This window comes from Chrysemys picta, chromosome 21 (assembly GCF_011386835.1).
Source record: "Chrysemys picta bellii isolate R12L10 chromosome 21, ASM1138683v2, whole genome shotgun sequence".
NCBI classification, from domain to species: Eukaryota; Metazoa; Chordata; order Testudines; family Emydidae; genus Chrysemys; species Chrysemys picta.
This window is the reverse complement of record NC_088811.1, coordinates 13077748-13105205: the sequence shown is the minus strand read 5'-3', so window position 1 is coordinate 13105205 and position 27458 is coordinate 13077748. Positions and strand designations below refer to the sequence as shown.

Genomic DNA, 27458 nt, shown 5'->3' with positions numbered 1-27458 from the left:
GCCATGACCATTCTGCAACTACTACACTTGTAAGTGAATTCCCTTTTTCCAGAGTCATTAATGTCAGGGTACGGCTTCATGAACCAAATGAGGAATGGGTATGTGGGGTCCCCCAAAATAACTGTTGGCATCAGAGCCGTAACTAGCTATTTTTGCACCCGAGGCAAGAATATAAAATTGCGCCCTCCCCCCTCCATATAGTTTCATAGTCGTTACTTTATATTAAAAAAAAAAAAGAAAAATACATCAATAACCAGAAAAATAATGATAATAGAACGTTTATTTACTTTAATCATAAGATCCGCGTACAAAATCAACTAATACATATAAGGTGTACATCATAGTGCATCATGAACTGTGGGCAGGGGTCGCAGCCCAGCGCAGGGGTCGGGGTCAGGGCTCATAGACACACGGTAGAAACCCACATCGTCTCTGGGGAATAAAGCTCCCCCTCAAGTACAACCCCACACTCCTTAGTACCCTAGCTTTGTGAACCTTTCCAATATTTCCCATATCTATATTCATGAATCTGCCTCTGTAGTCCACCAAGCCTTGAAAGACAGGTCAATAGTGACCTTTTTGGTTCACATACTTAGATGCTGCTTTTGGTGGGCAAAGTATTAGGATATGGGTGCCACTGACTGCCCCTGCATGGTCCATCCTCTCAAATCAAGCTATTTCCAGAACTTTTCTTATGGTAACTACCCATGGATAGATGACAGAGTTAATTGCAAACCTGCAAAGCCACAACCCCAACAGTGGACTTTCCATCCCCAAAGTTGTTTGCAGCTGACTGGTAGCTGTTTGATGTTGCCAACTCTCACTGGGCAATAGCCACCCACTTCTGCACAGGTATGACTTCCCTGAATTGAGTGTTCTGGTGCTGGAGATGTGCTGTAAGCTTCTCAGACAGCTCCATTCAGGTCTGTTTCCTCCTTCAGAAGGTCTGAAGCCACTGCTTGTCAGCCCAGGTTCCCAAAACAATGTGATCTCACCACACCATGCTGGTTCTCCTGCACCGAGCTGACAATCCACCCATGGGAAAACCATGGCAATACCAGCAGTCACCATATCTGTCCAATGGAACCCAAATGGGTTGTCATTCAACCTTACAGCCAGACATCTTTGGCATGTTGGAAAGCTCTGCCCAGATTCCATCCAGCATCTCACCGATCACCTATTCCATTACATCACCACTTGTGTCACAATAAGGAGCAGGAGCAGAACCAGATCATTGTCCGGTTGCTCCATGTCTCCTGCAAAGGTTATCTTTCCAGCCCATTAGTTTTCTCACATCACTCCTTTCTTTGCCTCCCTCCACTAATTCCCCCTTTTCTATTGTGTCAAACATAAGCCACTTGTCTTTGCTTTCAAGAATGTCATGTGGGACTGTGTCAAAAGCCCCATGGAGGAGCAGATATATTATAATACTAGTAGCTAAAATTATGCTTCTGTACTGAATATTTGTAAATTATCCATCGTAATTTCAATGCTTTCTTTCAAATTCTTATTAATGCTTCCAAACAGGCCATGGCGGTTTTGTTCCAAATCTCGAAGCAAACTTGAACCGCTTTTGAGGTTCAAGACCGTGTGTTTTTTAAACTATAATGATATCCATCATGAATGTCCATTCTTCCTTTACATTTCTCACTGCTGCTTCCTAACATTCCACCTCTTCCATGGAAGAAGAGGACTCCTCTTCTTTGGCCAGCCAATCGCAATCTGGGCTGGCAACTCATCCGTCATTGGCACCTCATCAAACTGCAGGTGTCTTATGAAGAGCTTTGGGTCCTTCAGTGGTGGTACTCCATCCATCATGATACTAATCTCACTGCAGCTACCCAGGGCCTTCAAAACCTTTGCCTGTTTACAATGAGCGAGACCAGAAATTAGTGTCTCTCAAATTTTCAGAAGCTGCGTAGAGTTCATGTCTTGCTCCAGGCTCTGCTATATTTAGGGGAAATGGGATAAATAGCAGCATGCTTATTGTTAGTAATTTTCCACGCACTCATAAATTGGCTCGGTGCTCTTACAAAATTTAAAGATCGGGGCCTTGCCATAGATGGTGTGTGGGATAAATTCAACATGAAACAGGCTGGGTCATAAACAAAGAAAGAGAAAGGACAGCGTGACAGGAACAAGATCGTTTGATTATGTGGTGTTGAAGGGGTGTATCAGGCTGGAATATGTTAAAATGTACTAGCACCTTTGCTTTTACTGTTATAGCACTAAACAGTTAATTGTTCAGGATTTGTGTAGTAATCCTGGCTTGCTTTGATCATAGCAAGACAGAGTGCAGGGAGTGTCAGACACCAGTTAGTTCTCCTGGAAAACGCTGATTGGGGTAATTGAAGTAAATGATCTAGAGCAGTGTTTCCCACACTTGGGCTGCCGCTTGTGTAGGAAAGCCCCTGGCGGGCCGGGCCGGTTTGTTTACCTGCCGCGTCCGCAGGTCCGGCCGATCGCAGCTCCCACTGGCCATGGTTCGCCTCTGCAGGCCAATGGGAGCTGCTGAAAGAGGCAGCCAGTACGTCCCGCGGCCCACGCCGCTTCCAGCAGCTCCCATTGGCCCAGAGCAGCGAACCGCGGCCAGTGGGAGCTGCAATGGGCCAGACCTGTGGACATGGCAGGTAAACAAACCAGCCCGGCCCGCCAGGGGCTTTCCCTACACAAGCGGCGGCCCAAGTTTGGGAAACACAGCTCTAGAGAGACAAGGCAGATGAGATCATATCTTTTATTGGACCAACTTCTGTTGGTGAAAGAGGAAAGCTTTCTAACATCTTGGGTCCCACTGGGCTACCCTGATGCTGCAAACAACAATGGAAGTTAATTATCCAATCTGGTGAGGGAGCCACCTAATTGGCTAAAGAACCAATTAGCCCCCCCAGCTCAAAAGGGGTAAGAAGGGAACCGGAAGGAAGTGAGAGAGGAGAGGAACAAGGTTAGCTGAGCCCAGTCTCACAGAAGAGAGACCTCAGGACCTGGGGAGGGGCCGAAAGCAGAGGAGACACTGTATACACATACTCTATGCATGTAAACAGCATTGCTGCATAGGACTGTGAAGGTATTAGTGGAGGGAGCATAAATAAATGGTACAATGTGGATACACAACCAGTGGAGTCAGAGCCGTCCCTGTGGTGGTAGAAGGCAGGAGTGGAGCTCGCTCAGTTCCACACAGAAATGTTTTAAAATGTGTATAACTTTTTTCCTTTTATTTCAATTTTACACTGAAAACTTAAACCGTTAAGTAAAACTTCTTTGTAACAACTTCCTTTCTGCCCTCTTTCTTTGTGCGGAAGCTTGTAAAATGAAAATCCCTTGCTTTGACTGTATATTAGAGAGTATTAAATGCCCTGTGTGGGAAACAGAAAAAGGCACTTTTAGTTGATGGATCTTGGGCTGCTAAAGTCCAATCCTATTTCTCATTTAAACAAAACAAAACACAGACCAATTGGGAGGAGGAAAGAACAGAAAAATAATAAAATGCATCTTCTGTCTCACTAATACTAGCAATTTACTTGCTGGAAAATATTGTGTATATGTTCAACCGATCTGTTCTCAATTTCAGTGGCTTGGCTGACCCATTTTTCCTGCAAGAAGCTAGTCTGCAGGAGTTAAAAAAAAAAAACTGGTAAACACAAACTCTGTAAAACTGGGACAGGTGCTGAAAACAGGGACATCCCCGGTCATTGGAGACAAATAGTAACCCCATGTCTGAATTAAACAAGGGTAGAGTGGCTTCAGTGGCTTCACCCTCATCAGAAGCTAAGTATCAGAGGGGTAGCCGTGTTAGTCTGTATCCACAAAAACAACAAGGAGTCCGGTGGCACCTTAAAGACTAACAGATTTATTTGGGCATAAGCTTTCATGGGTAAAACCCCCACTTCTTCAGATGCATGGAGTGAAAATTACAGATACAAACGTAAATATACTGACACATGAAGAGAAGGGAGATACCTTGCAAGTGGAGAACCAGTGATGACAAGGCCAATTCAGTCAGGGTGGATGTGGTCCACTCCCAATAACTAATGAGGCGGTGTCAATACCAAGAGAAGCTAAATGTTCTTGCTGATTCTCTGGTTGCTCAAGTTCAAGTGACTGTGTCCTTAAAGGAAGCAGTTTAGCATTTACCTCCCTTATATACACTCCATACCATCCCTCCAAGACACCCATGGTTTGGACCTTATTCTGTTTGCACATTATAAATGTGATGACGTCATGATCCCTTGTATCTAAGCTACCCTTAATTTTTAGTTCTGTGATCAGTTCCTCTTTATCTATCAAGATGAGGTCTAATGTAGCATTCCCCCATGTTGGCTGCAACACTTTTTAAGTTAGGAAACTGTCATCTATTATATTATAATAAGTTCTGATAACTGAACATAATTTTTAATCCAGTGGATAGATCAAATAATGATAACTTAGCACATTCTTCTTCAGGGTCCTCTGCATGTGGACCCCACTCATAGTATGCTGGTGCCCCTGCACAGGAGTTCAGAATTCTTTTTTCTCTAGCTGTATCCTCGGGAGGCCGTGCAGGCCTTTCTCAAGCTCCCCCTCCCAAGAGCATAAGAAGTGGAGAGACCCCAGTCGCCGGTTCCTTCACTCTGTATTTAACAGGCAAAGCATCTAGGAACGGAACTGGACAAGGCCCACTTACCCAGCAGACACAGACACTGGGCCACTTTTTCTGACAATGTAGTGACACGCTCTTTCATAGCCTTCTGGAAAATAAATGTTTTTGATGGTGCTGTATGAGTGGAATTAAGGATCAGAACTTTGAGATGTAATGATTTTCCAGAGGCAGCCAGCACTGGTGTGCTATGGTACAAAAGGATTGTTCCACGCAGCAGGCAGCGGTGGTTTTCCACCCATCATGAGCCTCAAGATACTAATCTCAGTGCAGATACCCAGTTTCTCCAAAACCTTTGACTGTTTACAATGAGTGAGACCAAATTTTACAAAGGCTGAATAGAATTTCCTACGTTGTTCTATGCTGCACATAGAGCGCTATATCTAGGGAAAGGGAGTTGATTATTCACAGCTGTGTAGGATTGCTACAGATGACTGTAGCTGCTTTATAATTTATAGCTTTAAAATGAGATGGTTCATGTCAGTCTCACAACCGAGCTGGGATAAAGCTGTGTTTGGAAATATGGCCCTTTTACACTCAGGTTTCAGGCCAGAATATTGCTCAAAGACAGGCTTCGGGATTAGAAGGATGAACTGTTTATGGTCTTTGGGAGAGGCCAAATCTCCGTGCCTTTTAGTGCTTAATGACAGCACTCCTTACGCAGTCAATAGCCTTTGATATGGCCAGTGATGAAAGGCTGCTGACCTACATAAAGAACCCAGCAGCACCAGGAAGACAGAACTCTGCCGGCTCCCACCAAGCAGACCACGCAGTCATGATAAACGCGGGAAAATGCCGCAGTATTCTAACCACACTCTGTCCGGCTTCCTTCTCCACCAAAGCAGCCTTTGTCATTACTAAGATGTCTCGGAGCCTACAGGAAATAATGAATGGATAAACAGCCATTGGCTCAGACTTAATCCAGGGAAGAAAGAATTGATGCTCTTAGGAAGGGAGGAACAGGAGTACTTGTGGCACCTGAGGCCTGGTCTACACTGGGGAAAGGGCGGGGGGGGGAGGGGATCGATCTAAGATACACAACTTCAGCTATGAAAATAGCATAGCTGAAGTCAACGTATCTTAGATCGAATTAAAATTACTTACTTCGCGTCCTCGCAGTGCGGGATCGATGGCCGCGGCTCCCCCGTCGACTTTGCTTCCACCTCTCGCCGAGCTGGAGTTCAGCAGTCGACGGGAGAGCAATCGGGGATCGATTTATCGTGTCTACACTACATGCGATAAATCGATCCCCGATAGATCGATCGCTACCCGCCGATCCGGCGGGCAGTGTCGACGTACCCTTAGAGACTAACAAATTTCTTTGAGCATAAGCTTTCGCGGGCTACAGCCCACTTCATCAGATGCATAGAATGGAACATATAGTAAGAAGATATATATACATACAGAGAACACGAAAAGGTGAAGATTCTGAGAAATTTGCCAAAACACTGACTTCATCCTCAGCTGAGGCCAGGCAAATACTACTCATCATGGTAGCCTCAAGGTTGTGCTGGTTTCCTCACTACTTCTGAACATGCAGTTTGCATCCAAGGAGAGCACTTTTTACCAGCTTCTACTGCCCAGGAAACTACTACTCTTCCTCTCGGATAGGGACTTGGCTACTCTGTTCTATGCATTCATTGTCTTCATGTTAGACCTCAACTAGCCTTTGAAGGATGTTTATCGGTAAATGTCAGTGAATGCTGATTTCGCCGTCCACCCCCTTTGATGTAAGGATATTTGCTTAGTATACTTTGATATGCGATGTTGACAATTTGTATTTTAACAGTTATAAAGCTTTAACTTTTGGACTCTATTGTCCTTAAATAATTGTCTGACCCTCCCATGATTTCCTGCAACTGCGAAAATTTAAATGGATAAAGATTTTAAAAATTGTTTAAAAATAAACACTGATATTTTCCATCAACATTATTTAAAAAAAAAATTGAATTCTACTGAGCCTCATTACACCTCCTCTGTCTGGGTACAAAAATAAACATCACCAGCAAGCTGCAAATTGCTTAAAACACAGTAGCATGCTCATTGAGTAACCGAAGCCTGCAGGAATGTTACGTCAGCACCCCCCACACACTCTGCTGGCTACATGTTTCTTTCCGAATTGAATTGAAACCTTTCATCATAATGCACCAGACCCTTACCACAACAGATCCTGACTATCTCAAAAACTACCTGTCCAAGTATGACCCTACAAGATAACTATGCTGGACAGTAACATCAACACAAGGCAGGTCCAGGAGCCAGAACTTTCTGAGCAGCAGAACCTTAGCTAGGGGATACCAGAGGGGATCCTATTGACGTGGAATCACTTCTTCTCTAAGGCCTTTTCTTAGTACCGTATATGCTCGCTCATAAGCCGGTTCATTTATAAGCTGACCCCCTCCGAAGATGGATAAGTAAAAATGTTCATAAGCCGACCCTATAATTCAGGGGTCAGCAAACTTTGGCTCCCGGGCCATCAGGATAAGCCGCTGGTTCTGAAGGGGTTCTGGGGGGGCCGGGCCGAGCGGCACGTCTGCAGCCTGCCAGCCCCAGAGCTGCAGCTGCTTCGGAGGCTGCGGGGAGAGCAGCGTGGCCAGAAGCGGAGAGACTCTGGCCCCGCCTCTTCCCTTCTGCTCTGCTGGCTGTGCTGTCTCTCCTTGCTCCCTCTCTATACCCGTTCATAAGCCGACCCCCTTCTCTGATGCTTCCCTTTTTTACTACAAAAAATCGGCTTATGAACGAGTATATACGGTAGTGATTTCTTTCCCCTTAACTCCCTAGTCCTTATGACCAGTCCATAGAAATGAAGTTGGGTTGAGGAAAAATAGAAGAAAGGACAAAAGCACCATAAGCCAGGAAACAAGAGAAAGGGATGTTAAAAATAGGGCTCGGGAGAATGAGATAACCTAGCCTGTTCGGGAATACTCAATATCAGTGTGACCAGCTCTTAGGATTTTATCGTGAGTCTCGTGATATCTGGCATTTTCCTTAAAGCGCCAGCCCCTGGGGGAGTATCTCAGCTTGCATGAAAAAAGTACATTTCTAGGACTCATGGCGATGAAGGAAAGCTTGAAAGCACAAACCAAGAGCACCCTGATAGCTCAGACTGCAAATAAAACATGTCATTTTTTAACTTATGGTTTTTAAGCCAAATCTCTGGATTTTTGGGGCCAGATTCATGATTTTGAATGGCTGGAGTTAGCAGTGCTGAAGTACTACCTTAGATTACCGTCCAGCACGTCAGTACCATGGTGAAAGGTATTTTAGGAATACCTGCGAGAAAGAGAGTAAATGAATTGGATTACAGGGGCTGCTAGTGACTGATGGGCAATCCAGGGCAGGGGAGAGAGAATCTGACATTTCACTGTAAGACTAATACTACGAGCTAGGTGTATGATTCCCCTGCTCACATACGTGTGGCAGCTCGCTGAGAGACAATGCAAGTACACCTCTACCCCGATATAACGCGGTCTTCGGGAGCTAAAAAATCTTACCACGTTATAGGTGAAACCGCATTATATCGAACTCACTTCGATCCACCGGAGCGCGCAGCCCCCCCCCCCCCCCCGGAGCGCTGCTTTACCACGTTATATCCGAATTCGTGTTATATCGGGTCGCGTTATATCGGGGTAGAGGTGTATAAATAGCAGTGTAGCCATGATAGCATGGGCAGAGGCAATGGTGACATGGCTGAGGATATACTCACTGCTTCAAAATGATATGTATGTAGGACCATTCTATGGACCACTTCCCCTCACGGCACTTGCCTGCCCTGGAAACACATTTGTTTTTCTTTTTAAGATTCTCTGGAAAATAAGCTGTCCGTCTGCAGGAGTTTTATGTTTCTTGATACCTTAAGAACTTCCATCTAACTTCGGATATAATGCTGTTTATACACTCCAAATGATGGGCCCAATTTTCCTGACTGAGAATGTCTAAAACCCCATGACCCTGAAACCTGTCAGGCTGCACGTAGTGTGGAGCAGCCATTCAAGTTGGGGTGAAGGAGTTTTGCCACAAGGGGAGAAGAGGATGCCAGACGTGGTATTTACTCGGTGAATACCTCCAGCCAGTCAAGAGAATACAATTAACATCAGACCAGCATTACTAAAGGTTTGGGAGCTGATTACAATTAGTACATGCAATTACAAATAAGCAACATGGCTATAGAAGACAAGTATGCCTGGTTTGGCGAAGTGAAGCATGCCAGAAAAAGCATGTGCGTATTGGGAAATCCGAGAGGCTTAGGAAGTAGGATGTAATTGTCTCATTACAGAGAGAGAATCTGGCCTGGAGATGTTTGCACAATGTTGGGGTTTGGATCTTTCCATGCAATGCTAAACCCTCGCAGCTTCTCCTGTTTCTCTCCTGTGCCACTTCCCATTAGCTGCAGCTCCTTCTTCCCATGGGCAGTTTGTCCACACAATTCCAGTTTCTTAGACTCTGGGACAGGCTCACACAGCCACAAAGACACTGGAAAATATCCCAGAGACGCTCTGGTCCCAGTTATGCACTGGTTGTAGCCACAGAATTCTTATTAAAAGAGAGGTCTGCCTCTTTACACTGACACACACCATTCGGAATTTATTTTTGCCCAGCTGTCTCCCTATATCTTGGAAGCTGGTGGCACCACCAGCACCAGTGAAGCACACCCAGAATGCTGTGGGTGCCCCAGAAACTGTCCTCATGTGAGGGTCTGGCAGTGAGGTAACTGTGCCCTTAGAACAGAGATTGAGGAGGGAGGCCGTGACAGCAACAGTGGGGAGCACACAGCTGTCAGGAAGCCAACCATCCAGTAGCAGTTGTGAAGAGCAGCCTGGCCCAACACTGGGGTAAGGAAAACTGAGCAGCTGTTGTGAAGAGAGACATGGAAAGAAATCTTGAGAAGGGGAATTCAGCTGACTAATCTGGGGAAATTTGATTTGATTGACAGGGGATTTGATTGCCTTGGGGGTTGGTCTTATTGATTTTAGGGGGGGGATTTGGTTTGGTAAGATTTTGTTTTACCTTTCATAAAAGAACTTCTTCGAGTCTTGGTTTCCTGGTGGCTTGCACCAAGGTTCATCATTTCTGCTGAGAGAGAGTTCATTACTTTGGCAGGCTGTTGGCTGGAATGGCTACCTTGTTGTGTTTCTATAACAATATTTTTTACGAGGATAAGTTTAGAGAAGTATCCTCATTCTCTGCCCATTTTGCTGTTTCTGTAGCTGACCAAAAAAAAAAATTCCAAATGTTGCCACGAGGGAGCCTTCAGGCCTTCCCCCCCCCCCAAAGCTGGCCTGAGACCACTGATTCCTTTCATATTGCCCTCAGACTGCACGGATTCTGCATGTGTTCCCTGTTTCCTGTTATAATTCCCTTTATATTAGGTTATATCTGGTTGATTGGGCGAATGACTCCATTACCATGGCAAAAAGAAGAGGTGATAAAGGGCATCTTTTGTGTGGATCTCTGAACAGGGTGAATTTTTCTGATCGAGATCCATTTACTCTAATAAAAGCGTATGGACTGGAGTACAAAACGGAAATCCAATGGTGAAATTAAACCAAATGTAACTTTAAGAACCGCCATTTTCCTCTGTCAAAAGCTTTTTCTGCATCTGTTCATAAAACTAGATTGAGCTCACTGGTAAAGCCTGTGAAGATCAGGTCTCAAACTCTGTGGACGCTAAATGATAGCTGCCTATTTAATACAAACTCCATCTGGTCTTTGACAAAAGTACCTAGATATATTAACAATCTATTTGCTAGGATGGAAGCATAAATTTTTGCATCTTGATGTAATAAGGAGATGAACCTGTAAAATACACTGTTGGACGAGTCCTTGACCAGATTTTGGGATAACTACAACTTGTTCTTCTCTCCAAGTGTCTGAGATCTTTCTGTTATTTCATTGAAGAGCTTTGTTAATTGTTATGTTAGCTGTGCCCTAAAAAATTCATAGAATTCTGGAGGAAGTCCATCAGGGCCAGTGGATTTACCATTTTTAAGGGACTTAATAACTTCTAGGGCTCTCCTTAATATCTTCCTCCCGGGCTTCTAGCTTTGGGTGTTCTAGTTTGAGTATGTTAGCTTTTAGCTAAATATTCCTTTATCAATTTATGGTCAACTGACTCTAGGGAGTAAGGTCTCTTACAGTGGTATGCAAAAGCCTTCTGTCTATCTTTTTGAACCCCTGGTCATGTCCTTTGGGGCTTTCCAGGCTGGAGGAATAATTGTACTTTCTTTTGTATTATTTTTCAGTCTATTAGTTAGTAATTTGTCACTTTCGTTACCCTTTTCATAATGGACTTGTCTTGTGTCTCTGATTGCCTGGTCAGCTTTTTCTGTTTGTAACAAATCTAACTTGCTTCTGGCCTCTATTTTTTATATATTTTCTGTGATTTTTTTTCTGATGTAATGTTTTTAAGTTTTTCAGCCCTAATAAGTAATGTTTGCATTTCTACTAACATAGGAATCCCCCCCCCTCTCGTTTTAATCTAGTCAGCATTGTTTTCTTTAAATTATTGCTTAATTTCTTCTCTAATATCTTGAATTCTTTTCTCTTCACATAGAAGTGGCGTGTTTAATCTCCACCTCATTTTAAGTGTATCTTCCCAAACTGGTACATGATCTGACCAGATGTAGCCTTGCTGTGCTGATGTTGCTGTGTTAAGCAAGAGATTAGCATTATATCAGTTCTTATATATATTCTGTGTGGCATTGAAAAAGAGTAGACTCTTTCCTTTAGATTCAGACACCTCCTGGAGTCAATCAAATCATGTTTATTCATTAGTGAGATTAGTTCTGTGCCTGATTTTTCTATCCTTTATTATACTGCTGTCTGACCTATGTAACATGGGGTTTTAAATACAATTATAATAATCTCCAATAATAACTCCACCAAAACCTCTAAGATTTGAAAGAATGTTCTGAAAAATGCATCTGACCTTGATTAGAGGCATAAATACTTACTAACTTTAGCATTTTACCACCAACTGTACTTCTAACAAGTAGATCTCTGCCTTCATTATCTATATATTTATCCTTTAATTGGAAAGGTATATGTTTGGCAGTAATGATTGCTACTCCTCTCTTATTTGATGTTCCTGGAGAAAGGTAAGGAATGTAGAACCAGGTACCTTTGTATTTATTATTTCCTCCTTTAGGTGTGTTTCTTAACAAAACATATTTCTGGGGCCTCAGCTTTAATAGCTTGAAAAGTCGTTTGGTTTTTGTTTTCTTTTTAAAATACTGTTAAGACCATTGTTCCACTGGGGAAAAAATCATTCCATGTTGATGGGCCTTGATTGTTCTGTGCCAGGTTCCCAGACAAAGCTTCTGTCCTAGGTGTGAAGTTCCAGTTACAGAATGAATGCTCAAAGGCCTTCTAAAGATCCCATTCAAAACAGATGTTGAACATACAACAGGCATTCCCAAATCAAAAAATGGAATTGATAAACTGATAGGCAGACACGTTCCCCAAACTAGTGAACCTTCCTCATGTGATATTAACATTGATGAGAATAGTGCCACTGAGTGGTGTGATGATCCAATGGTTCATGGAGGAATGGGAGTAGTGGGTTATATTCCAGACTTTGCCACTGACTTACTGTGTAGGTGTTGGCAAGTCACTTAAGGTCCACATCAACAACTCAAGCCTGGTCTGCACCTAAAACTTAGGTTGACTTTCCTACATCGCTCAGAGCTGTGAACAATTTCACGTCTTGAGCCCCACAGTTAGGTTGACCTAATCCCAGGTATAGACACAACTAGAAGAATTCTTCTGTCATCCTAGCTACAGCTTCTGAGAGGTGGACTACCTACATTGGCGGAAGCACCCCTTTCTCTTCTATCAATGTTGAAAGCATTTAGACTATAGCAACAGCTCTGTAGCTGTACCATTTTAGAAGCTGTGCAACAAGACCCTTGAATTTGGGTTTCATCATTTTTTTTCAGTGCCTAGCTTAAGATACCAAGAGCCTGATATTCCAAGGTACTGAGTGCCTGTAGCTCCTAGTGACTTCAATTGAATTTTGGGTATTCAGCACCCCTAGAAATCAAGCCCTAGGTATAAGGTTTGGCACCCAAAAATTGGTGGATACTTCTGAAATTGTAGACCTTAACCTCTAACTGCAGTTTTCCCATATGTGAAGTGGTATTGAGGATATGGTCACTTTTCTGTGAACTGTTTTCAGTTTGTCCTCAGATAAATGCACTATATGAATATTAGCATTCTTTTGCCAAATAGTTGCAGAATTGGGCCTTCACTTTTCTGTACTCCGCACGTACACTGCGTTCCTTCACAGGCCCCTGAAACAGCAAGTTTCTCAAACAAAGAAAAATAATACGTTGAATAATAAGGTAAAAATCACACTTTTTCTTTCTTTCATAGACATGTACGTGGTTTTAGACTTATTAGTACACTAGGTCAGGTTCTACCACTCTGTATGGGAGTTCTACCAAGTAAATCCAAGAGCAGAATTTGACTCTCTTATTATTTCTATACTAATTATGATAGGGGATTTGTTCCAAGCAGGCAGCCCCCTGCACCCGTCTGGAACATGTTGGCACCTATATTTTTTGGCACACTTGACCCATTTAAATTGCTCTCTGGCATAGTAAGTAGTATCGAAACTCTAGTAATCAAATTCAGATTAATTCAATTGTTACTTTACATTTACACTGGTATAATTTCAAGCAGATTGTGGCCCATCATCCATTCTGTCATTCTGCCTGCTTCCTTGATAATTGCCATTTAATTGGGCTCTAGTAAGACAAGAATCCCCTTGTGGTTTCAGAGACACTAGGTAAATGGTCAGACAGAAAGAAAGAAACATGCCAACAACCCTTAAAAATGTAAGCCTAAGATTTTTTTGGAAATGCCTGGGATCCGTTCATTGCTTTAGGCTGCGTGCTGCTAAAATATATCACCCAGCAAGGAATTATGAAAGAGCCTCTTTCAACTTGCGCAAGTGATGCTGTTTGTTCAGCTCTGCTAGCTGGTCAATCACATGGGAAAGTTTGGCCCTGCGGGGCATTCTGTTGCCATTACTGATCTTTCTCTCCCCTGACAAATTGGCACTTATGCCTGTTTATTTAGCGGAAACTGCGATAGCCCAAATTATGCATATTAGTGTAAATAAACAGCACCGAGGTTAATTTCAGAAGGGCAGCACCTGCTGTAAATCAGTACTAGCTACAGCTAATCTAGCTTCTGGCTGACCAGCGAGTTTGCCCCACGTCGCATGCAGCTGCAAAGTCCACCTTCATGTCTTCTAGCATGAAAATAATCAATGCCGTAGCTGTTCAGTGTGATAAAGACAGAATGGCTGCACGTCAGCAAGTTTTAAAAGCAAATCTACTCTATTCTACTAAGCGTAAAAACGCGAAGTGTCTTGTTCTGAAAAGTTTCAGAAGTTCCCCTTTCCTAACAGCCCCCGACTCCTAACTAGAGCTGGTCCAGAATTTTCTAACAAAACAGATTTTTGCTGAAAATGATGATTCATCAAAACCAAAATGTTACCCAGACATGCCCTGAGGTGGGGAGTCCAGAGTTCATAGCTCTGGGGCAGCCCAACCATGTGAACATCCTGGGGTTGAGGTCCCCAGGGCTTCCAGACTTCCTGCCATGGAGCCAAGAGCCTGGATGCCCTAGAACCTGGGGCTTTCAGGGCTTCTAGGCTTCCCACTCCATGGAGGAGGATTTCCCAGGCAGCACGAAGAGTCCCCAGGAGTTGGGCCAACTGGCAGATCTATTTAAAAACAAAACAAATAAAACCAAACAAATTCAGTTTTTCGAAAAATCAGGGGTTGGGTTTTTTTGTTTTTTGTTTTTTTTTCAGAATTCCTTTTCTTTTTTTCCTTTTCCTTTTTTTTTTTCAGAACTTCCTTTCCTTGGGAAATTTCAAAATTTCTAGTTTTCATTCCAGTTTGCAACAAAATTGTATTCAAATGGTTGGAATTTTCTGAAGAACAAATTCTGGGTTCCTACCAACTCTCCCCCTAACTCCTATTTCCCAAGGATTTTTTCCTCTGTCTACTAATTGGTTCCTTAGCTCCAAGCTATTCTTTTTGATTGACCGTAACGGGCAGGCCTCCCACTGATCATATTCCCATGATCAGGGGGTTCAGATTTGGTGGGTCTCTCTTCTGGGATCAGATCCACTGCTCTGTTTTAATTTAATTTAAAACCGGCCAATGGGAGCTAGAGAGGGAAGGTGGGCGGTGCCTGCGAGCGAGAGCCACTTGTGCGCCTCGGCCTAGGAGCCAGACCTGCTGCTGGCCACTTCAGGCGCAGTACGGTCTGCAGTGCCAGGACAGGCACTAAGCCTGCCTCTGCACCCCAGCTGCGCCGCTGACTGGGAGCTGCCGGAGGTAAGGCCACGCCCCAACCCTGCGCCTCAATCCTCTGCCCCAGCCCTGAGTCCCCCCAAACCTGGAGCCCCTCCTGCACCCCAAACCTCTCATCCCCAGCCCAGAGTCATGATCCCCTCCTACACCCCAACCCCCTGCCCCAGCCCAGAACCCCCCCACACCCTGAACCCCACATTCCTGGCCCCACCACGCAGCCCTCACCCCAACCCTCTGCCCCAGCCCTGGGCCCCTCCCACACCCCAAACCCCTCATCCCCAGCTCCATTGAGTCGCGGGCATCAACAATTTTCTTCAACTGGGTCCCCATAAAAAAAGGTTGAAAACCACTGCTTTTATAGGATCTCGGACGGGGAGGTGTGTGGAGAGGAGGGAAAACTAGTTCACTGCTAGCCCCGAATCACAAGCAAACCAAGAACACTTGCATGTTATGAACCCTCTGAAAGAAGCACATTGTTAGAAAGGGCTTAGGAAAGGGATTTTTGTCTTGCTTTTTTTTCTTTTTTTTTATATTAGTCTGCAAACTTCTGGTGCCAAATGATCATTAAAGGAATTAGCCTATGTATGTTCCATTTGTCAAATCCATATTACGGTGTTTAATAGGATTTATTTTCAGGGTCACAGAACAAAGCAAACTATTGCTTTCTGCAATGTTGACGGCCTTTCCAAAAGAAGAAAGTATTGGCTTCCACCTCCCGCCCTAATACTGCCTGGTGTTTCTTAAAGGGATGGTGTCCGGAATTAGGCATTCAATCAAATACAGGGCTAGATTCCAATCTTCGTTTTACTGGTGCAAATCTGGAGTAAGTCCATTAAAATCAATATCATTCAGAGTTACACCACTGTAAAAGAGACCAGAATGTGGCTGCCAGCTTTGTTTGGTTCCTGTGCACTTGAATGTGAACTCACTGTCTTCTGCTTTGCCTGCCCGCTCACTATCACGGAGCAAGCCAACAGAAAAGAGGGATAGCACTGTGACACAGCGCACTGACACAGGTTTGCGTAGCGTCGTTGATCTCGTATAGGCTCTTACTAATCAGTCCTAGGCATGAGAGGTTTGCTAATTGCACGTATTAAGGTCTTTGCACATTGAACCTTGTTCTTGCTTTTGCTGTCTGTAAACGGACACAGATTTGTCAGGTTTATCACAGCAACGGGAACTCTCCAAGAAGAGCTGTAGGTGAGAATTCTATTCCCATCATTTCGGATGAAATAAAAGATGATGATATTCTCCAAATGGCTGCAACCTGTATGCCACGTGGTAGTTTGCTTATAGAATCCATTTTTCAAAATGTGGTTTCCATTTAGATGCATTCAACATGCTTTTTCTACTACATGACAGGGTGATCGTCAATCGTTCGAATCATACACACGGGTGAAAGAACTTTAGAGGCTCAGTAAAGTCAATGGGCGTCTTTCCAGTGACTTCAATACGCTTTGGATCCAGCCCTTACTGTGCAAAACCTATCATCCCCATGCAATTAATAGTACACAAAATGCATCTGTGACGTTACCCAAGGCATAATCTGGACTGATGAACAGCTGTGTCCCCTCAATTCTCCAACCTGGGGTGCCTTTGGCATGGCTTTGCTGTGAGAGCAACCACTCCTGGTCTGTTCTTTCACAGCCTCCTGCATGTAAGTTACTCCCAGATATACAGTTTGAGTGCTGTGGGCAGCCACTCATGTGTTACACTGCAAAGCAACACCAGCAAACTCCCAATCCCAGACTTTCTCCCAGAAATGTACGCCTTGTACTGCCCAGCCCTCTCCTGGACAACACACACTCATATAAAGTCCAACATTTAATTAATAGAAATTGATATGCCCAGATCCTGTTATCTCAAATGGAGTTTCCCCAAACACTTCAATCCAAACACGCTGGTTTAGATAAAATAGTAAAACAAGTTTATTAACTTGAGGCCATGAGTGGAGATGAAGGGAGAGATGATTTAGGAAATCTCTTCTCTTTTCTTATAGTTCCTTCTCTTTTTGTGAGTCATCTCCAGCTACTATTCAGGAGACAGGAAGTCTGTGTGGATGGGAACCCCAAGCCGAAAGTAGATTTTTCACCTACACTCTCTTTCCTGCCAAAGAATGGCCACTTAACCATATTATGGCCCATTTCATCTTGTTGTCACCTAGCTGAGGCACTGGCTGAGGCACCTTTTGTCTCTGGAGAACCAATTTATGACTGATCTCCAGATTTAGAATATGTCTTAGTAGCAGCCTACAGTAGAATCTTACAACTTTACATACAACATTGCCACACATCTTTTACTAACACAATAATGATCAGCAAATTATGAGTTTCAAATGATACCTCACAAGAGGTGAACATAGGGGTACAGACTGTCACAGCGTCTACACAGATATTTTCATGCGCAAAGTTACGCCTTCGCTGATGGAGGCTGAGGTGAGGCCACATTGAAAGGCAGGCCCCTCGTGTCATTACAAATGTGTGGCTAAGACAACTTTAGTGTATTTGTCTTATATTATGATGGGACCTTTCTTTTTCTTTTTTCTCATTCAGAATTTTGGCCCCTTCTTAATTAAATTGTAATTTTCAATAGACAATGACTGACCAATAACAATCCTCTTTCAGCTGAACAAAATAAAGGTTGGGAGTTATTTTTAGTACGAACAATTTGGTTTCTCCGGCTTTGATAATATTTAAAGTAGGATAAAATTAATCGATGACTGAATGAAATGGAAGGTCCTGTCCTGAGTAATAGAAGCTGTAAAGATAACTTTATTAGTCTGAAAACACCGTGCCTGGGATTCCAGATGAATGTGTTACTCTCTTATATAGACTTTGAATTCGAAGAAGGGGTGTTGTCTGGTACTTAGAGCCAGGCAATAACTCCTGCGTTCCACTTTTGTCTATACCACTCACTGTGAGACTTTGAGCAGGTCCTATGTGTCTCCCAATCCCAAACACAGAAATTTGCACAGGCTGGACATTAGACTAGCTTCTGCTAGAGCAGGAGTGGCCAACCTGTGGGTCCAGAGCCACATGCGGCTCCTTGTATAGGCACTAACTCCGGGGCTGGAGCTACAGGCGCCAACTTTCCAATGTGCCGGGGGGTGCTCACTGCTCAACCCCTGGCTCGGCCACAGGCCCTGCCCCCACTCCACCCCTTCCAGCACCCTCCCCTGAGCCTGCCGTGCCCTTAATCCTCCCCTCTCCCCCTTCCCAGAGCCTCCTGCATGCCACGAAACAGCTGATCGGGAGGTGCGGGGAGGGAGGGAGAGGCACTGACTGGCAGGGCTGCCAGTGAGTGGGAGGGGCAGAGCTGATGGGGGGCTGCTGATGTATTATTGTGGCTCTTTGGCAATGTACATTGGTAAATTCTGGCTCCTTTTCAGGCTCAGGTTGGCCACCCCTGTGCTAGAGCTAGAGAATTAAAGGCCCAATCTTGTTCCTAACTGAAGTCAATAGGAGTTTTGCCATTGAGTTACGTGAAAATGGAATCAGGCCCTTGATAGTTACACAGAAGGACACTGTGAGATCATAGTGCCACTGACACATGTTTCAAAGGGAAAATGTGAACTCAAGGGGAAACAAAATTAAGAAACACAGAAAGGTCATTTTAATCAGTTCTTGATTTATCCAGTTGTGACAGCAGTACTTCACGGAACAGAAAACAGCTCAACTTGGCAAGAGCTTTCTTTTTTCTAAAGCGGTTTAATTTTAATCAGTGACCTGGAGTGCCCATAATAGGGCACCCTGCATGATGTAAAAAGCTAGTGCTACTTGTCAGAAAAAATTTCCATTTTGTAACAGGTCTGGTCTGTGTCCAAAGGGTTTTTTCAGCTCTGCTGACAGCATATTATTTGACAATGTATAGTTGTTTTTAAAGAATGCTTCTAAAGCAAAGCTCTCAAAAGTAGCAAACTGAAAAGGCAGAAAAGCTCGCCCTCTTCTCATCACGCTTCTCCGGTTCCCCCTCCTTTTCTTTGAGAAAGTTTGTGACATTTTGTGACTATGTGTGCAAAGGCAGACCACTATGCCTGTCTTGGGGCCCATTGAAAACAAAAGGGCTATATACAGGTGCAGGTTCCACCCACATCTATGTCACTACAGGATCAGGACTTAGTGCGCATGTTGAACATACTTCCTGAGCCTGTTTAAAGTGCAGTTGTACTATGAAAAATGGCACCTGGTTACTCAAGTGGCTTGTATTCAGAGGCACATCTACTCTAGTGACCAACAAGTTTTAACTGCTTTTTATTTCTAAAAGCCTACACAACTGTGAAGGAGCTGGATTCTGTTAATGTTTTCACTGAACATAACATAAGAATGGCCGTACTGGGTCATACCAAAGGTCCATCCAGCCCAGTATCCTGTCTACCGACAGTGGCCAATGCCGGGTGCCCCAGAGGGAGTGGATCTAACAGGCAATGATCAAGTGATCTCTCTCCTGCCATCCATCTCCATCCTCTGACAAACAGAGGCTAGGGACACCATTCCTTACCCATCCTGGCTAATAGCCATTAATGGACTTAACCTCCATGAATTTATCCAGCTTTCTTTTAAACCCTGTTATAGTCCTAGCCTTCACAACCTCCACAGGCAAGGAGTTCCACAAGTTGACTGCAGTTAATTTATGTTATCTACACTCCTATTAAGTCCTCTAGAGCCAGACCAACTTGAGTGAGAGCAGTCACGCTGCAAAATAATGCGGCAGAGTTATATTAGCAGCTGATCAGCTGCGCTAATTTGAGTTGCCTATGCCCCCTGACAGTGAGTTGAAAGCATTACCCCACTTAAGGGTTTTTGTGTGTGGACAGGACTCCAGTTATAACTAGTGTTTTGCCCCTAACTCATGTTAACTCAGATGTAAAGACAAGCCCTAAGTATCGACCACAGAGTTGTGTACTGTGTTCCAATCATTTATACCTGTGTACACTTGCTGAAAGCAATTTGGATGAACTGGTATAACTGAGGGGGGATAATTTAGCCTGCAGAATGTTTATTGCTGATGATGATGGTCCAGAAAGAAACAGCTCAGCTTGACCGTTTGAACCCAGTTTGATTTCTGCAAGGGGATTAAAAAAAAAAGTCTCTCGTAAAATAAGCAAATGTGTTGTGCATTCACTGACAATAACCTGAAATTCCAGACTACCACTTTTCATCGTCTTTCGGTGTAGAATGGTATTTTAAAAGATGCTGTCAGGATAAGAATATATTTAAAATTTTCTATAACACCCTAGATTTTTAAAGCGGAAAGAATTTTACCATCTAATAGCCTCGCCTCACTTCTTTATTGTTTTACTTTTTGCACGACATTCATTCTGGAGAAAACAGACTAGTCACTTCATTTTTATTATCAATCTGCCTGCCTCACTTTCTGCACTTGCACAAAGCCGTTTGTGTTGCAAATGCTGCCGGGGAAGCTTAAACCCATACTAAACATAATCCATATTTTCATTGACCTTGAAAAAGAAATTACGAAAACACTTCTGTTTAAATATCTAAAACCGTTTGCTGGCTTTTGGGAGTTAGTGTTTGGTTGGTTGGTTGATTTTACTCCAAATCTAAATGTTGGGCTTAATTTTAACAGAGTAAAAAAGCAAATAATAAAATAATACTTGACTATTCTTCCAGTGTTCCCTAGCTTACTCAAACCGTAGACACATATGTGAGGTATCCACTAGAAAGTTCCATTGACATCCAGGGCATGTACTGTAAAGCACAGCTGAATTTAGCCCTTTGACTCAATTGCATGAGTAATGTCAGCAAATGTTTTCATCTTTTTTTTAAAAACTTTTTTAAACACACACCTCTGTATCTAGATCAATATACAGAGCGAATTATATATAAATGTAATAAATTACATAAAAACTCCTCCTCCCTTGAATAAACTGTCATTTATTCTCCCTTCGTTTTTACCACTGCCCCTTACTTCCGCACCAGGAGGTGGCTACTTTTGTTACCAGCCCAGAGACTGAGTCCTCCTTGTTCAAACCAGACACTAGGCCCTCTGTGTAATTTCTTTTTCCCCTCCAGAATTGTCGGATGGAGACGAAAATTGCAATACCAGGTGGCCTCCAACCGCTCACTTTCTAAAAATATCACTGTAATAACACGGAGGTGCTAAATGCTGCCAAGTGGCAAAAGAAGCTCTCTGAACTGCGACTCGTTTCATACGCTCTTAGGTTAGGGCGGCCATCTCATTTTTAAAATCTAGAGTGTCCTTTCCTGCAGTTAGAAAGTTTAGATTTTCATCTCTCCCAAATAACCTCTCCTGAGGGTATTGTGCCGTATGATGGCAGTCAGATGGCCTGCTTCATGTGAGGTAATCTGGCATTTAAGGATTAGGATTGTGATGAAGGTTTCTCTTTAAATTCTACATACTTTCTGAGGGCCCTTGTGGTTTAATGGACCAAGATGGGGCTGAGATTCAGGACCACTGGGTTCTGGCCCTCACAGTCCAGGCTTTATGATCTTGAGCAAGTCACATGGCCAACATTTTCAAATGTGGGTGCCTCAAATTAGATATTAAATCCACATTTAAGCACTTAAATACGGGTGGTCTTATGTGAGCACCAAGTTCCCATTGGCATAAGTCCACTTTTATGTGAAGGGAACATTGTCAAAAGCGCAAGAGGGTATGTCTACACAGCCGAGGGGAACAAGCTTCCCAGTCCAGATTGACAGACCCGGGCCTAGCAAGGCTAGCGCTAGTCTCTAAAAATAGCTATGTCGCCCCTGCTTTGAAGTTATAGCTGGAGCTTGGGCTTTGAAACCCATCTCCTCCCTAGAGGCCATCGACCCTGGCTGGGTGGCTTACTCCAATATGCTGTGTAGACCTGCCCAAGATGACTCAGAAGGCTAAATAAACCCCAGTGATTTTTAGGCTCAGATCATTTCAGTGCTTTTGAAAAATCTAACCTAAGTACTTAAGTACAGATTTTTTTTCAGACCAGCCCACTTTAAAAGTCATTCAAATCGACAGTGTTTGTTCCCTTAATAAATGTCAATCTGAAAACAGTTCAAAATTCACTGCTCCAGACCAGTCATTTCCATTTTCTTTTTGACCACTAGATGGCTTCCCAGTATAACAGATAAAGAAAGATGAACTCCATATGAATTCGTTTGTGGACTTAATTTGGTAAAGCCTTTACTTTTACCTTTTTCATCACTGGTTTACACAAAATATGCAACCATAAAAATGTCATTTTAAAAAGCAGCTTTTTCCAAGGTTGTTGAATCAAAGACGCCATTGATAAAAATAGCAGGGCGGGGGCCGGCGTCCTTTGTTTTTAGCTCCACATGAATGAGATGGCAAGTATCAGAGGCGTAGCCGTGTTAGTCTGTATCCACAAAAACAACGAGGAGTCCGGTGGCACCTTAAACATTAACAGATTTATTTGGGCATTAAAAAAACCCACTAAGAGTTTTTTTACCCACGAAAGCTTATGCCCAAATAAATCTGTTAGTCTTTAAGGTGCCGCCGGACTCCTCGTTGTTTATGAATTAGATGAGCATTCCTAACTGTAACCACACTTATTAGCTGTGTATACTTAGCGAATGTGCAAACAGACCCTCCTCAAGAGCGTTTACACCATGAAACTGAATATAAAACAACCAAACACTTGCTTGACCAATGCAAAACAACCAAGTCAAGAGACCTGATTACAACACATTTGCCCCTTCACCCAGTTACAACATGGCTTTATCGTATTGATGTGACCTAAATGTGTTGTAACCTTGCCCTGTATCTGGGCTAAAGCCTGGGACAAGTGAAGGGGAAATGAATGGGCAGAGTTTCAAAGGAGCTCCACTCCCCCTTAGGCAAATGAAGTGACCAAAAGTGACTCCCTTTGAGGGAAGCAGTCTCCCTGGCTCTGTTTTAGCCCACAAAAGCTTATGCTCAAATAAATGTGTTAGTCTCTTAGATGCCACAAGTACTCCTCCTTCTTTTTGCTGATACAGACTAACACAGCTGCTACTCTGAAACCAGTTCTCATTGACTCCTGTGTTGTGAACTTGGTCCACTAGGAACTGGATTAAATCTTCCAAATTAATTCCATACGGCCACCATCAAATGGTAACAGATTTCAGTCCTTAACCAGCCTGTGCTGCCTGGATCCAGACCAGGAACCAAGGGGTGAAAGCATCTATCCCATTACCAACTTCCTAGCCTTGCCAAGGGATCCTCTGTTTTTCTACCCCACATTAAGCTGAAACTCTTAGGACCAGATGAGTCCCTTGAATTGACCCTTAACCCCAATTTCTCTTGCTTTTGTTGGGCTCAAGTAAGATCACTGCATGTTATCTGAAATTTATTAACGTGGAGGAGGAGGTTAGCTGGCTCTCTCTGTTACAATGCTCTTCAATTACAGCCACAAGCCCAACGTGGCATGCAGCAAGTCTTGGCTTGCAGGCTTGCAACCCAGAGAGTGTCTGTTTCAGTGTGTGTGTGTGAGTTTATGTGCAGTGGCTCAGAGATAGCTCTGGGGGGAGGGGAGAGCAAAGCCAGCCACTCAGAAACAGTAGTAAAATCTCCCCAACACTTTAACTGTCAATCAGGCTCAATGGGGTATAAAACCTCCCCGGCGCTGCAGCTGTGATAGGCAGAGAGAGCAATGGGGAGAAATGAATAAGAACCAGAGCTGAAACCGTGCGCAGCCTAACCCTGTCTGTGATCAAGTGAAAGAAACAGGAGAAGGGGGGGAGAGAATTAATCAGCTCTGCCTTTTGCACCAGGCTCAGAAGAGAAGTGCCTGTAGATACTTATATATATATATTTAAGAAACCGACAACCACCTTACACTGAATAGACCCTTTCTTAAAGAGAAAGTCCTGGCAAAGCTTAAGCAATTTCCTGAGTCTAAGAATAGACATGGGCTGTCTGGAAGGCACTGCAGGCTGAAATTTGGAGACCTAGGTTGCTTTATTTTTTTATTATTTTTTTTAAATAAAACCCCTGCCATTTGGAAACTGGATTTTAATTTTGCACTTTTAAACTGTAGGGGTTGGTGGGGGTTTATTTTTTCTTCCACCCCCCCCCCCATCTCTCTCTCTCTTTTTAACTTAAACAAACTCTCTGTCCTCCTCCAGTAGAAAAACATTTTACCTGCATGTGACAATCCCAAAGGGAGCTGAGCAGCGAGAGAGGGGAAGCAACTATCTTCTGCACCATTGTACTCCTACCCCCCACGGTTTTTTTTTCTGGTGGGAGGGGGGGGGAGAAGGATCTTTCCCGGCCAAGGTTTTCTCTCCCCAGGTTTTGGAAGGGGCTTGAAGACTGTTCCCCCTATTGGTGGGGGAAGGAAGAGGGCGTGTTGCCCTTCATACTCTCTTGCTTTGGTTTTGTGAAGGGCTGAAACAGTTTTGGGGGTGTGGGGTCTTCCTGCCCCGCCTGGATCAAGAGGATGGTTTGGAAATGGCTGGGCGCTTTGCTGCTTTTCCCCGTGCAGATGGTCTATTTGGTGGTCAAAGCTGCCGTGTGCATTTTGCTGCCGGCCAGGCTCCGGGACTTGTCCGGGGAGAACGTGCTGATCACCGGCGGGGGCAGAGGCATCGGTCGCCACCTGGCCAGGGAGTTTGCTAAGCGAGGAGCCAGAAAGGTGAGGACTGAGCTGGGGGGGGGGGGGGGGGAATGAGTGCGGGGGGGCAGCTCCCCGCCCTCGGCCGCCACCTGCTGCTGCTACTAGGTCTCCCTGCGGGGTGACTGGGAGAAACAGACCCCCAAACCCACCCACCCTGCCCCGGGTTCAGCAGGGAGAAGGGGGGAAGAGGGCGGCTGCTTTGCAACCCCCCCTACCCCCCCCCCCGTCATCCCAGCCCTGCTACCTTGGCGTCTGTGTCCTCAGAGCCTGGCCCCCCTCGTGCATCTGCCCCTGCTGCAGAGGGGTCTGTCTGGACCCGGGTCCGGGTTTTGCGCCGGGGAGGAACTGGAGTGGCGTTTTCTGTTTACACGGTTGTGTCTCCTCTGGGGCGCGGAGCGCACTCGGAAGGGGTGGGCGTGGGGCTCGGTTCGGGGCTGGGCACGGGGGCACCCGCTGCCTGAGAGTAGGGTGACCAGATGTCCCGATTTTATTGGGACAGTCCTGCTATTGGGGGCTTTGTTTTATATAGGTGCCTATTACCCCCCACACCCTTCCCGATTTTTCACACTTGCTGTCTGGTCACCCTACCTGAGAGGCAGGGAGTCAATGCGGTTGAACCTCTCCTCTTACAGCCGTTTAGACGGGATCCTGGTCCGATTCCTAAGCGCCTGGAAAGGGGGCAGAGCTCGGCTTTTTGGGAGAGGGGGAGGGGCAGCCCTAAGCGGCCAGGTTCAGTTCACCCTGGTGGCTTTCCACTGAAAGTCAGTCTTTAAACACCCCCCCCTTGTGCTGTTTGCTCCCCAGAATCATTGGAAGTGGGGGAAGTTAAGGTGGGGGGAGGAAGAGGGTAAGAGTCTAAGTTGCCATGTAGGGGCTCTGGAACAGTTTGTGTAGTGGGGGGGCTGAGAGCCACTGAACCAAACTGTAAACCCTGTATATGATGGAATCCACTTCAAGCCAGGGGGTGCGGGAGCACCCCAGTTCCAGCACCTATGCCGGGATGTGAGGCTGAATGCGTTTCTCCCCTTGAAAAGAGCTGGGGATGAGTCACTGAGTTACCCAGAGCAATCGCATAGGAACTTCAGTTTTTCACTGGCCCTGGTGAGTCCAAAGGTGGGACTCCGGAAAGCAAACACCACAACATGGCTTAGATAGATTTACACTTTAGCTGCTATGAAGGGGCTGGCAGGAATCCCCCGCAGTCAGCTCCTAGGAGACCATCACATAGTGCATGGAGATGGAGTAAATATCTATTCAAAGTAAATCCTGTATGCAACTTGCAGGGTGTATGTGTGCGTTTGCCAAGATTCACCTGTCTACAGATTAGCCTTGTGTGTGGCATTGAGATTTACCTGCATCTAGCTGTGAGGGGTGTGTGGCTTGAGGTATGCCTTGTGTACAGCTTTGAGTTTTGTATGGGTTTGAGTTTAAACCCTGCATTGAGATTTACAATTCCTTGGAGGCTGAACATACAAGTCATTGAACTTTGGACCTAGACAATCTGCTGACAGTGTACTTTCATCATCTATTAAAATACCATGATTCCTGACTTATTTATTTTGTCAGACTGGTGGCTAAGCCTGGCTGCGCTATGAAAGTATCACCATTTCTGTAACTAGTTTTATTAGCTGTTTGGCTGCAACCCTGTTGGAGACAGAACAATGGTAATAAGCCCCAATACATTAATTGACATGGGTGGAGGGAAAGGGAGCTGTTTTCACTGAGGGTGTAGAGCTGAAACCAAAACAATTGTCATTTGTTTCACAATACAGTTCATTTGTATATTAAGTCATATAGAGAATCATAAAATGTCTCTGAGAGGGGTAAACCTGACTAGAAGGTGATAAAGTATTTGAGAGTTTAGTACTTTCTATGAAAACATGCCCATTATCATTTATGTGGTGGTACGTGGCCAGAGAGAATATGTTCTGGCTTTGCTCTCCATGTCTTCTTTTCTGGCTATCATCTGTCTCAGGAACTGTCTTCACTGAGAACCTTGGGCAAATGTCACTATTTCATAGAATATCAGGGTTGGTAGGGACCTCAGGAGGTCATCTAGTCCAACCCCCTGCTCAAAGTAGGACCAATCCCCAGACAGATTTTTGCCCCAGATCCCTAAATGGCCCCCTTAAGGATTGAACTCACAACCCTGGGTTTAGCAGGCCAATGCTCAAACCACTGAGCTATCCCTCCCCTGCTCTGTTATCCCATTAACTCTGATGGAGTTTCACTGAGCACAATTTGGCCCCTTTGTGTAACAGATGGTGGTCTGTATATAAAGCAGGAATTCTCAGAGTGGAACTTGACTCATAAACCCAACTGTATTCCTCCCTCAGTATTTGTTTAGGGAACGTTTTCATAACTTCCACTGTCTGGCCCTGAGATTTAACTGGTCTCCCTTTTACTTCAAAAGCTGACTTCCTCCATGTGATGCAGTATCTTCGTAAAGGATGCAACCCATCTCTTAATTTATCAGTCTCCTTGATTTTGCGTTTCGGTTGTAAACAACTGGAAAGAATTGCAAAAAAGTTTTTAAACAAAATAATTAAAATTGCATATTCTAGTATGTTGCCAAGAGACACACAGGAGTTAAATATTCTATTGTCCTGCGATTCCTCTCCCATTAGAGTTAATTACTTCAGATAATTGTGCGTACTCTGGGACTATCTGTTATAGTTGATTTTCCACTGTTGATCCTGCTTGTCTGATAGCAAGTTTTACAAACTCAGGCTGTCATCCCTGGTATGAAATTCTGAGGCCACAAATATTGCTGGGTGATGGGGAGAGGAAACTGACATTAAAAATCAGGTTCTAATTGTGGATGCACATGCCTTGAAAGATCGATCACTGCGCCTCGCACGCAGGCATAGTGGAGGAGTTTTGGAGGTAGGCGGCGATATATAACCATGTATTT

At 44.4% G+C, this 27458-nt stretch overlaps 1 protein-coding gene and 1 long non-coding RNA gene across 5 annotated transcripts in view; one reads left to right on the top strand and one right to left on the bottom strand.

Moving 5' to 3' along the window:
• Positions 1-262: 262 nt before the first annotated feature.
• On the bottom strand, positions 263-25844 carry LOC135976981 (uncharacterized). 2 transcript variants are annotated; one of them, XR_010594274.1, is made up of 2 exons: positions 24789-25844; positions 263-1863 (listed from the first exon to the last, which is right to left on the bottom strand). It is a non-coding gene; the product is annotated as an uncharacterized LOC135976981 (long non-coding RNA). The 2 variants fall into 2 exon arrangements; XR_010594273.1 differs by having other exon boundaries at positions 25133-25844.
• DHRS3 (dehydrogenase/reductase 3) overlaps positions 23551-27458 on the top strand; it is a 45568-nt gene continuing 41660 nt past the window's right edge. The window contains exons 1-2 of one of the 3 annotated variants that reach the window (XM_005292796.5): positions 23553-23880; positions 24413-24562. In XM_005292796.5, the coding sequence (XP_005292853.1) occupies positions 24413-24562 (150 nt within the window). In that variant the 5' untranslated portion in view covers positions 23553-23880. Of the gene's footprint in view, positions 24563-27458 lie in introns of all 3 variants that reach the window. The other 2 variants (XM_042852931.2, XM_005292795.5) reach the window with 2 other exon arrangements.